General features: G+C 33.2%; 1 protein-coding gene across 1 annotated transcript; it reads left to right on the top strand.

Moving 5' to 3' along the window:
- The first annotated feature begins 10,286 nt into the window (after positions 1-10,286).
- LOC148602379 (uncharacterized) lies at positions 10,287-11,519 on the top strand. The gene has a single exon (XM_088553289.1). It carries the CDS (start codon positions 10,470-10,472, stop codon positions 11,517-11,519), a length of 1,050 nt encoding a protein of 349 aa, XP_088409415.1. The 5' UTR covers positions 10,287-10,469.
- The last annotated feature ends 1,780 nt before the right edge of the window (positions 11,520-13,299 follow it).

Genomic DNA, 13,299 nt, shown 5'->3' with positions numbered 1-13,299 from the left:
TTACATATATGTATTTCATAAAAATCAACGGTGGATTTAGAAATTGATAAAAGCAGCAATCCAATCTAAAACATTTGATATGGAGGGGAGTTCCAGGACTATGTTTTGCACTTTTTGCCAAACTATTGCACAAAATTGATAATTTGTCTTCCAAAAAGTGATGGGACCCCAAACGCTTAAAACCTCCTCTGAATCCACCACTAGGAACAACCCCTCACTTTATTTTCCCTTATACATGTACCTAACAAAAGTGGTTCGTTTAACGTGAATCATTTAAAAAACAACTTTCTCCTACATTTTACTTTGTAGTTACCAGCTCGAGTTGCAAATTGATATCGCGTGTTTGGCCGATCTCTGGAGATCGCTTACCACCAGGAACAGACAATTTTTTCACTTCTGTTATCCTATAGGAGTCTTAAAGGAAACAGACATTGACAAACGAGAATGAATACACAACTAAGTACAAAAATGTACATCTTAAGCATATATCAAGTTAATATTTTGATATTTTCAGGCACAACTTCAAACTTCTGTACATATACAATTGTACATAGAAAATGGCAAATCGTCAAATAAAAAAATAACGCGCGATCGATAACGAGTACCAGTATAGGAACGTTATACTTATGTATCAAAACAATATGCAAGTAATTGAAATTGCATTTGACACGAAAGTGCGAGGGCGAATATATTTCAGTAAAAACGTCCTCAAACACGACACTGACTATATAATGGATGATATGACCATCTTAACATTGAAACTAAGATTAGGCGAGATATTATGAAGTCTGCACGAATTGACTGACTTAAAGTGAATAATAACTTTGCGGAAAAAATAATGTGGTCATTTCTATGGTTACTTTGTATGCTGAGTGTTTTACAGTCAGTAAAATAGGTAACGTTAGAGAACAGCGTTGGTCTTCTTTTGGTTAAAGAGTAATCAAGGGAACCAAGATTATAGCGGTAATCAAAAGAATGTAATCCAGGAACAAAGAACAGACATAGAAAACAGACATAACAACAAAGAACATAAAGTAACTAAAATCATACATACAAAGTAACAAAATCAAATGAGCAACTCGGACTCCACAAAAAACTGGGTGCATGGACCAGGTGCACCGGTAGGGTAAGCGTCCTCTGTTTTATGATCATTACTCAGGTCGTGAGACGATTCAACCTTTTTATTTCTATAATCATTTTAATATATCTGGTATAAAGTTTAAATTTTCTTTTCAATCGTTCTGTTATGCACTTATGGCATTTCATTAAGAAGTAGTCGTTTATTCCCTGAAGTAGACTGTTTTACTCGCTATAAGGTGTTTTAGAAATATCAATTCCTAGTAGAAGCAATAAATCATTTTAGAATCAAATTACCAATTTTTTCTTAGAACATTGAAATAACAGTTTTCCTCTTTTGGTTAACCCATGCATCGACTTGATTATCCATTCAACTTGTTATATTAAGTGAGTGTATTCAAAGGTAATAAATGTCACTTCCTTAAACCAATCTTTTCTTTCAACAGTTAAAACAAAATCATTTCTTGAAAGGTGTGAGTCATAAGAACTAAAAAGTGGTAATTTCTACCAGAAGTATATTAGTACAATGAAACCTAACTAAACCGAACCCATTTAGGACATGACAATTTATCCGGTTTCAGACAGATGTTATGTAAACCAAAGTTCAACAACATTTAAACTGATACAAACTGGGACTATAAGTGTCTGTTTTATACGGGGTTGCGTATTTTTAAGGGTTGGTTTAGACAGGTTGCACTTTAGTACATTGGACACATTCAAATCAAATTTATGTAAATATATTTGTTGTTGGAGCACAGAGGAAACATTAATATATAGACCGATCCCCCCCCAAAAAAAAACAAAAAACAAAAACAAAAAGCAAACAAAACAAAACAAAAACAAAAACTCGTTACATTTATCAACCCGAAATACCAATGCTTGTGATGTATTTGTTCTTTTCTACTCGTATTAGTACGGGCATTTTAAAACTGTTTTACAGATCTTCTTGATTTTATTCGACGATTTTACATTGTGTTGACCACTCGTGGATAACTGTTGTCTATATAACCGGAGCAGTAACATGAGGATGATATAATTGATTAAAGTTTTTGAATGAACAATTTGCAAACGACAATAAAGGTAAATCCATCAACCAATAAGAATGATGTTGAAACTAATATTGTAATTTCAAAACATTTGAACTGAAATTGAACTGAATGTCATGACAGATATATTTCAATCACGTCGCTGGCCAGTGTGTACATTTGACCAAAGACAAAAATGGATTTTATCTAGTGTCCACAGAATAATTTCCAAAAATAAAAAATCGTGCAAAAATGTAATAAGCTCCCGTAATCGTCTATGCTTATTTGGGCAGCACGTTGATCTGTTTGAGGTATCGGCTAATGCCTGACCCTTTAACAGATACCATAATTTTATTTTTATTCCCCCATAATATAGATAAGCAAAATCGTACAAAAATGTGATAAGCTCTCGTAACTGTCTATAATTATTTACACAGTAAGTAGATATGTTGGAAGTATTCGGCTAATGCCTCATCCTTCTATATATATATAGATATATATAGCCTAGCTGGCCGAGTGGTCTAGGGCGCTGGACTTTGTGCAGGCGGTGTTGCCATAGATGTCACAGCGGTACGAGTTCGAGTCCCGCGGAGGGAACGACCAAAAATTTGCATCGCAAATTTGACAGTTCTAACATCGTTGGGAATTTTTCAGACCTTTCTATACGTTTACATATCTTCCCTGTATCAATTTGATCCGATGGAGCAGTGTGGTGAATAGAGTCATCACATTCTGAGACGTTTGTATAATATTGATTTGTTGTGACATGCATCATTAATTTGATCCTCTATCCTGCATAATAACATCTAAATGAACTGTCCCGTACTACCATACATCGTGTACTAAGTTACAGCCCTAGATTAACCCTACGAGGAGGAATGACCCGGTCAGCGAAAGCTATATTTTTATATAGCCTAGCTGGCCGAGTGGTCTAGGGCGCTGGACTTTGTGCAGGCGGTGTTGCCATAGATGTCACAGCGGTACGAGTTCGAGTCCCGACCAAAAATTTGGTTGTAACAGTTCTAACATCGTTGGGAATTTTTCAGACCTTTATATATATATATCTAAGGAAAAAGAATAATTTGTGGTATTAGTTCATTTTAATGACATCATAATGGTGTCATAATTTTACGTCATTAATTCACATATGATAAACCATGTAATAATGAATGTATTTAAAAAAATGACAGAATATCTGAATATTGGTAATCGTCAAGTAATTTTTCTGTTTTTATGCCTTTTATCTGTGATGGATGCATGTCTCCAAATTCAAAATTGAATTATTCGAATTTTTAGGCTAACAAAACCCTTTATCGCCCATTCCCCTTCCATTAGGTTTATAAAGTTTACCCATTAATGATAAATACCTATATAGATATTTCAAGTTCATACATATTGTATGTTAAAAAATACAGTATATAATACAGTGTACTTTATCCAGAATTTCTTGTACAGCTTTTGCCCTTTTTTCTTAAATTTTTATCAGTTATTGTATTTTACCGTGCTGTCTACAATGAGTATGTGGATGGTATCGTATCAGTTTTCTGTTTTGTTAATACCTCTCAATTCTGATGTCTATTCATTTTCCTTCTGCTTTGATACTTTGTTTATTCTTGTCGATATATAATCGTTAAGAATTTCATTTTAAAATTAAATATCTCTCGATTAAACGCAAAATTCTTCACAAGAGATTCTCTCTTGTTAAATAGTAATTATTCGCAGAGTACGTTGTCTCTCTTAAAAGCATGGAACTGTTATACAGAATATGATAAGATGTAACTGAATCATAAAAGCTTTTAAGACAGAAGTATTACCCTACTCCCACGAATATGATAATACGTGTAGTCATCAGCCCTAAAAACCTTTAAGTGTTCCTGTGTGTCACTTAACCGATTTGTTCTCTGATATACAGAATATGGGTTTTTTCTATATCAAATGTCATAAGGCCTAAGTCTTTCATTGATTTTTCAATGAACTCTATAGTTAATTGCATATCTCTAGTTATTTTTCTAAACAAAAAAAAAAATGCTTCAATAAAACATTCACTTATGTTACTATTTCGGACTTGTAAAATTTAATTTTTCGCCAAAACTTTGGGGGGGGGGGGTGTTCACGAAAATCAGAAAGAAAAGCCAATGTCGTTTTGCCCTAATCAAATCTACCTTCAAATAACAACATTTTTATTTTATAATGCTAAATTTCTTAGCAAAATGTTTGTAATTTCATAGTGTTATGGTAACTCTTTTTTTAGTGGAGTCCTAGTTGTTCATTTGCTCTTGTTGCTTTGTGTGTATTATTTTAGTTACTTTATGTTCTTTGTTGTGTATGTCTGTTTTCCATGTCTGGTCTTTGTCCCTGGATTGCATTCTTTTGATTACCCTATAACCTTGGTCCCCTTGATTACTTTTTTAGAAGTCATAGATCATAATTTAGACAAAACATTACTTCAAAAAGATTAAGAGGCTAGTCCTTTAATTTCACAAATCGAAATATGGAATCGACGTATTTACATACTGTATGAAACAAATGATTTAAAAATAAATACTTTTTCAGTTACATTTCAAATAAATTGCAATTTATTGAAAAAATAATCTTCCTGATACCGTTTTCTGGATATATTTATTATAGGGCAAGATTAATCAAACAATATGAATAATACATAATAAAAAATAAATCAAAATATATGTTAAACAATATTACAATAAACCAGTATTGATTATTTATATAATTTCAATTATTTTTTCAAAGTTTATTGACAAACATCAAAATAAATTGATCACAACTTTGATCATTTTTAACACTTTAAACAGTTTTGTTTCTGTCTTTGTTTAATATCTAATTCCACCTTGGGTAGTCATTAACCTGATCTCCCAAGTGTCCTGAGCTCATATTTAGACACCCCAAATAACAACATTATTTAAAATCAGAAAAAATAATAAAACAGTGTGTTTTAAAATAGAAATGATTTTTTGTCAGTCTATCTTGTAAATAAGTTTTAAGGTAAAATTCATTTGCAATTTAATTTTGTGAATGATGTCAGCTAGACTGTTTAAGGATTTGTTTTGCTAATTTGTCATAAAGTATTTGAAAATTAATTAATTACATTTTCAAAAATTTTGGAAAACAAAACAATCGAATACATATTACAAATCAAAGTAATTGCAATGTAATATATTTGACTAAAATTCCAAAGTAATTGAAAATATTTAATTACTTTTAAAAGCTTTCGAACCCACCGCTGGTAACATATGTGTTTAAACAGTTTCGTTGGTTAGATGATCCCCAGCCTGATTTTTATACAGACCCATACTTAACTTCTGTAAAGTAATTGAGCTTGTACGTGGTGTAACGCTATGCAAACTTACAAAGACCTGTTTTAAGTCTAACATTCTTTCCTACAACTGTATATGAAGTCTCTAAAGACTAATAAAAATTGATAAGACGATGCCATTGATGAATCATCAAAATAAACAGACTTATTTACTTTTAAAATGAGTTAAATGTGTGAAATGGGAATAACAACAGGAAGTTCTTCTGTTTTTATTTTGAACTACAAAGAGAATACTCTTCTTAATTTCTTTATATTAGATAATTATATGCCCTTTAGACATGGTAATAATCCATTAACATGCTTAATTCTCTTTATCCATATCAGTATGATAAAACAATATATGTGTGCTCAGGCTGATTGGTGAAAGGTATAGTACATAGCCATTGGTTCATCAACCTTGAAGCGAATACATAGGAAAAAATGGAAAAAATTGGAAAATGGAAGGTAAATTTGTTGTTGGTAGAACTAAAGCACGAAACAAAAATACTAGTGAGGTAGAAATGTGATAAAATACTTCAAAATGATAAGTGAAATGTTTAAAAAAATGATTCTAAAAAAGGTAATTACGAAATGATCAAACTGATAATCTCTTGACATAGAGATCATAAGTTGCTGACTAAATACGTAATGAACGAAATAAACACTTCTTTGTATTGAGGTTGTTTACGTTACAGTTACTAATGTTCCGTTTAATGAGAAGTATAGACTAGCTGAAATATAGTCCACATTTAATTAATGGTTATTAGTGGAACAGTAAATTTATTATCTCTAGGTACCGACTATTACTTGGGGGCAACGCCAAAGGTAATACTTGATATCGAGTGATGATAAATTTACTGTTTTCAGAATGAACAGTCAGCACATGTTTAATTATACTAAACCATAATGATGCCTTAATAACCAAAAAATTAATAATGAAACCATGTTGTGGATTGCCGTTTTATCAGGCAGTATCGGGTTCAAGGATAAACCTCGAGAACATTTGATTTTTGACGAGCCAATAAGAATCGGAGAAAAAAAACCGCGAAATATGAGTACAGCACTATTGGAAGTTCAATAGTAAGAACTGCTGACCGGTTAAACAGAACAATTAAGACCTTCTGGAATAAAATTTAAATGTTTCGCCGATATACTACAGCAAGATATATATTACATAAGATAAAGACTATGTTGTGATCCATATTTTTTTAATTCATTTTCCGAGGATGTAATGTGTAATTTTAATCATCTTTAAAAAGCGTACAAAACTGAACATTTTGTCGGAAGAAATATGATGGGCGAAGGTCGATTTATCCAATTATTGTGTTGGGTGGGCATTTCATGCTAGCAGTTATTCAACCTTGCCCAATTCACTTTGCTTTGTTAGTTTCAGTATTTTGACTTTTAATTTAAGTACTTAATTCTACTAAAAATACATATACCTCATTCCTTGTGTTTACAGCTCTTTTGATATACTGGTAACATTCGTAGAACGTATCGTGCTGCATTAGATATTTTTAGTTATGGGTTCTTCACAGGTATTTGGTTCTAATTGTGTGCCTGTTGACCAGTCCCAGCCAGCCCAGTGTTGTGAGGGTTTCCTCATCGTTCACTGAAAATCCATTGGGGCCCTGAGTTGACAATTTCCATTCCGGTGGGATTGTTGACTTTTTGGCATATTTACCATATCCATTCTCCTTATTTTTGAAATACGTGTAATTACGTTAATGGTTTATACTAGTTGGGTATATATGGGCAACTTTTTCGCAATATCTATGTATAATGTTGCTTTGAGGTCAGCTGCAGCTTGCCATTTGTTGTAAGGATTTTTTAGGCGTACATTGAAGATCAAAGGGTTGCCTTGGGCGTATATTTTATCCTGGTGGGGTTGTTGTATCTTTGACATATACAGCATAACTAGTCTCTTTACAGTATATCGAAATCTGCAATATTTATATACAATTTTTTGGGGGAATTTGTAAAATAATGAAATGATAAAGCTTCTTGTCTGAGGAAACATTAATAAAATTCAAAATGAGACATTGTCATTAATGAACTTAACAGATTAAATGTAAATCTTTGAGATTTATTCTTTAGTTTGTGTATTTTAGTAGTAATTTTGTGTTGGTAATATATTTATGTGTGTAGTCTGTGTCCTCGGATCAGTGGCATCATATGTCTCGTTATAAGCATTCCTTGATTTGTCTTTCAACGTAGAGATGTATATATAATAGATGTTAGATATGTGGTTCCCGAATGCCTCTTTGTAAAGCTTTTCCTATCGGTCCTCATCCTTCATATGATCCTATCAAATGTGACATTTGAATTTTCTCTTTTTGATTTTATTTGCATCGTTATACAAACTTATGTACTTTTGTTAACATTAAAAATCAAACATTACATGAATACACCATAAATAGAATATAGTTTTAGGAGAACATTAAATTCCCTGAAGTGAAATGACTCCATATCAGGCAATTATTACATGCCAGTTAGTCATAATGATTTGATTATCTCTTTCATATTTGTGCAGTGTCTTAGATTGTAAAATAAAATGTTACTTAGATGCTAATCTGCTCATATTTTTGGTATAACATAACACACTGGGACCAATTTGTAATTGTTGTATTCTACGCTAATTGCATTTTGTGTAAGACATTGTAAGAATCAGGCAAAATGGGAAAAATCTGAACATACAAAAAACCACCAATCTGACAATATAATTTCAATCAAAGATTATTTCAATAGTGTTAAAAAATGTTTTTGGCCGCGTTATCTGTCTTTGAAATGTTCATACGCAGTGCATTTCAATGGAGTTATAACTCAATTAACCAAAATGATATGGAAAATATTTTCTTTTTTCTTTGATTATTATGGTGCGAATAGTCAAATTACATTTTCAAATAGTTGTTTTTTTTCATACCATGTTTCGCCTACTGCCTGATGTTTGCAGAGACATGTTATTAAACCATCAAGTTTACGTCAGTACTTAACTAAACGTAGAATACAAGGTTGTTTAATGGCTGTTTGCGTGGATTGTAAACTTAATTTGATTACAACAAAAAAAGTTACTAATCACTTCAACAGATTGTGACTTGGTCAGTAATGACAATTCTAGTATCAGAAAACTCGAATATTGAATTGTGACAGATACTTTTATTTGGGTTATTACATAGCAAGTAGCTACTTCACAATATTTTTTCCCAATATTTAAAGCTCGAATCTAGCTGTTGAAGGTATGAATTTGTGAGATGGGAGAAGTCCTACAATCCACGAGTCGAAATGGAGCAAGGTTTTCTCAGATAAAGTTTACATCACAAATTAGATACTAGATAGCCAAGGTGGATTAATATAATGTTTTACTGTGTCCATTTTAAAGGTAGGTTCATGAAAAACTAATATATTAAAGATATATAACAGAAAACCGATATGCTGAAAATAAAAAAAGGAATTAATAAACTAGCAATGTCAAATGACAAATGTCAGTTGAAATGACTTCATGTTTCCTTATAATTTTATGAAAAACTAGACCAGTCAAGGTAGAATCAATATGAATGTAGTACATTTCATTTACATGACCGCCTCATATGTCACATTTTTAAATGGTTTAAAAAAATGACTGGTCCTTCATTTTTTTGGAGACTCATGTTGAATCAGTCCACAAGCATCCTTCATAAATTAAATATGGAATATCAAATCTTTTTAAACTAGTGTATGGAGTAAATCCATCTTCGTATTGTTTTTTTATTTCTGTTGTAAAACGTTAAGTACTTGAATCCAATTTGAAATGGAATATATATAGTATAAATGGCGGCATCAAACATATCGAAGCGTCAATAATGCCCCATAAATGTAATCATGTCCTTTTCCACCATCGGCATTTATATCCGTAAAACCTAGCTTCATATGGGGTAATACTCAAGCCAATTACTCTTCTAACGTTTGATCATATCATGCAGAATGACATTTTTATTCAAATCTTGACTGGCAATCAAACAATATATTATCAGATCAATCATGTTACATTAGGAATTACCGGGTAAAACATTCAATCTACTTATTTAAGCGACATTTCAAAATAAGCTGGTACTTGCATAGTAAACTGCTATTAAAATTATAGCAAATATTTGATGTGCGTGCATTTCAAGCATACTGAGCATACATAAGTTAAAAAAAGTATTTGTCAAATTTCCATAATTCAAAATAAAACGATTTCGACTCTTATAAAACAAATCGTGATTTTAGTGCTTCTACTATAATATAGTTTCTACTGTTCGGGTATAAGATATCCACCTTCCGTGAGAAGTTTGATTATATTGCCAAAATTCGTGCTGTTGTGAAATTCTATATTTCTTGCTGATCTAAATTTTTCAATATCGAAAAAAGTTCAAAAATGAACTTTTCGTGTTCATCGTTGGGGCACGCGTTCAGTTAAAATTGGCTCATTAATGCAAGATAAGAAGGGTACTGTTATGGTATTATCATTTAATGTAAGATGAGATGGATACAGTTAAGATGGGTTCATTTAATGTAAGATAAGATGGATTCAGTAAAGATGGGCTCATGTAATGTAGATAAGATGGTATAGTTAAGATGGAATCATTTAGATTTGATTTAAACATATTTTATTCAATTAATAAATTAAATAGGATTGGATAGCAGGCAAGGCCTATATATACAACATACAGATAGAAGATATTCACATGACTTGAAAACACACACATATATAAAAGAGTACATTGATTGATAATGATTATATGCAAGCACTTTTGTATTTAAATTAACAATTTACCCTATAAAAAATAATAATATTAATTCTCTGTGTAATTTATATTGTAATGCAAAACTTTTCCATTATCTTCAAATTAATCGGGTTTATCTAAGTAAAAGATAAACCAATTTAATAAAAGAGAAATTAATCTGTTCTTTCACAACGTTAAACCGGAATCCGTTCCGGATGTATCCCGATTTTATATTTACGTCTAACGCTGCCATATTTTTTGAAACACCACATCAAAACAGATAATCAATCCAAGCCATCCTCCTTAAAACGCAGCATGAAACCTGCCAAAAGAAAACGAGCAGCCCCTAGAAGGAATCAACAAGACGGAGATGCTACAAAAAACCAGAAAAAGAAGAAGACTTTGCAGACTGCTCAGACGTCATCGTCGCCACGCCAATCCAGAAAAATACCCTCGACAGCTTCCACGTCGTCCAGCGAAATTGATGCCACTGATGCCCCTACTCAAGGTCCCTCGACCAGAAAGTCAACTTTATCTGTGAGCCACGGTCCGGTCGTCAATATCATAGCCGATGAAGCATTGCCTCCCATTCCTGATGAGTCTCGTATGCCTGTTCCTGTTACCGCACAAGAGGTCCCACCCCAGCAAAGCTCGAGTGGAATTGGTAGGTTTATCAATACTTCACAAACCTTAGCACGTCCATTTTACTCTGGGTCTCCTGTTCCCCCCCTTTCCGATCCTGATACACAAAGGTGTGGCGATATGTCGTACATCAATCAATCGCCCGATTCTGTGTCTAGTGTCTTTACTCCTATATCATCTCACGTCCCAAGTAAAATAAAAGATAAAGTATGGGCAGGTGAATTTGTAGATCTAAACTTGCTTCTCAAATCAGCTGGAGATTTAGCAGATAACTGTGAGTTAGATGGAGAGCTCACTATAAAAGGGGGTACCCTTGCCGTTGTAAAACAACAAAAAACACAGTTTAAAAACATTGAAACTTGGACTAATGCATTCATGATATATGCAAGCATTATTTTAGAGAAATGGCCCCAAAAAGGGTTAGAACTTTTCAAATATATGCAAACAATTCGACTTGCAGCCTCCAGGGGCTATTTTCGAGGTTGGGTTCACTATGATGAACAATACAGGTTGCGTAAAGCGGCGTCCCCAACTTCTTCTTGGGGAATAGTTGATATGGAACTTTGGATGATGTGTGTTTCAACCCCTTATACACCCCCTTCTCAGTCAGTAGGTCATGGATCGGTTCAAGACCCTTCAAATCATAGACCTGGACATTCCTCACCAACTTCGTCTGTTTCTGTGGTCAGTTGGGGGCAAAACAAGACTAGCACATTCCCTTAGGATTGTCACATTCGTTAATATATGTTATCAAATGTTGAAAGGAATATAAATGATTTATTATTTGAAGCGGTAGGGCCGCGGGGGGGGGGGGGTAGATATTTGAACGTGTATAGACACGCCCATTTGGCGGAATCTGGCAAGATAAGGGGACACTATCCTTTCCTTAATTGTACGTCGGGTCATATCAATAAAACTTTCCTACGCTTTACCGTTGGAAGTTGGTCTAGACCATCTCATGCCTCCATGAGTGGTCGGTTCTTTTCTGATCACCAGATTGAATTTGGCCAGGGTATTCTAAATACAAATAAATAATCAAAATAAATAATAAACTCACTCCCATGTTTTTATAAATATTAAATGAAAAAAGTGGTTGCTACCATGGGGTGACAAATGGTATGGGCTGGCGTACTGGAAAATCGTGTCCCTCGTTCTCTCAAGGTACCTTGAGGAATGTGAGCATCCATTGTTTACCAATGGTGCACAGAGTTGTCCGTATACCCCTGCGTTTGGCATTCTGTTTCCCTATCTTGTCAATTCCTCTCTTGCAGTGAGCTGTGGCCGTTATTAGCCATTTATATTGTTTCTTGAATTTTTATAAGCCAAACAATTGATTCTTTGATTAAACTCTTTTTTTATTTTAGACTATTATCAATAGACATTTTTGTAAACATTGATGGATAGAGTTCAAAGATTGAAAATTATAAACTCGATCTTGACAAAAGAGGTATTTTCTGCATATTTCATTTTACTAGACATGAACCGATCACTACATTAAGGAAGATGGAATTGATTTGAAATGATTTTTGATATCAAGCAATAATTAAATTCAAATGCATGATATCATTTATAATACTGATGAATTAGTATTGTTTTTTAAATCAATATTTTAAGAAAAAATAAATGTCTGTCAGCAAAAGCACACAAAACAACCTATAACATGACTTTATTTAATACATAACTATAATATGGTACTACTGAAAGCGCTTGGTATTTTTGATTTAACTTTTGCACTGCAAGCATAATTCGCTCATTCTGGGTATCATTCAGAACTTCATTGCCAAATAGTAGATTTGGTAAATTAAATATAATGTTAAGGTCCAAGCATACAGACTGCAGTGACCTCCTGTGGTGAGCATAATAATTGCAAGATAAAAAGAAATGATGATTATCTTCAATGTGGTCCCCACAGCGCGGACAGTTTTGGTTATCAGTCAAGTGATGAAAAAACAAATGTTGATTAAGATTGCTTGCTTCATTCCTCAACTGACAGAACCATATATTCTCTTTGCGGTTACCTATATTGAAATAGCCAGGTGCCTTCGTACTATTGGAAGATAACCTATTCTTAAAACATCAACTGACGGACAGTTTTTGTTGATGTGGGTAAGCGGTTCCAGGCCCTTATTGTGGATGGGGAAAAGCTGTCGGAGTATGCATGAGTGTTACAAGCAGGCACACTCATATGATCATCTGAGATGTGTGTCTAAGGTTATAATTATGAATATTATTAATATATGGCTGGACTAGGTGGTTAAGCTGGACTAAGTGGTTAAGCTGGGCTACGTGGTTAAGATAAGTTGGTGCTAGTCCATTAATGATATTGTACATGAGTACTAGTCTATGGTTCTCTCGACGCCTAAAAAGTGGTTCCCAACCAGATTCCTTATAAAGTTTTACTTAGATGAAATAATGCGAAGCCCAGTGATAATCCTGGCTGCTTCGACTTGTACACTCTCAATAAGATTTGCCTCATATAAAGTACAATTGTCCCACACAACAT

Source organism: Perna viridis, chromosome 11 (assembly GCF_037379345.1).
Source record: "Perna viridis isolate PV_CMFRI_1.1 ecotype Kerala chromosome 11, ASM3737934v1, whole genome shotgun sequence".
Lineage (NCBI taxonomy): Eukaryota > Metazoa > Mollusca > Bivalvia > Mytilida > Mytilidae > Perna > Perna viridis.
This window is presented reverse-complemented; position numbering and strand designations above follow the sequence as displayed.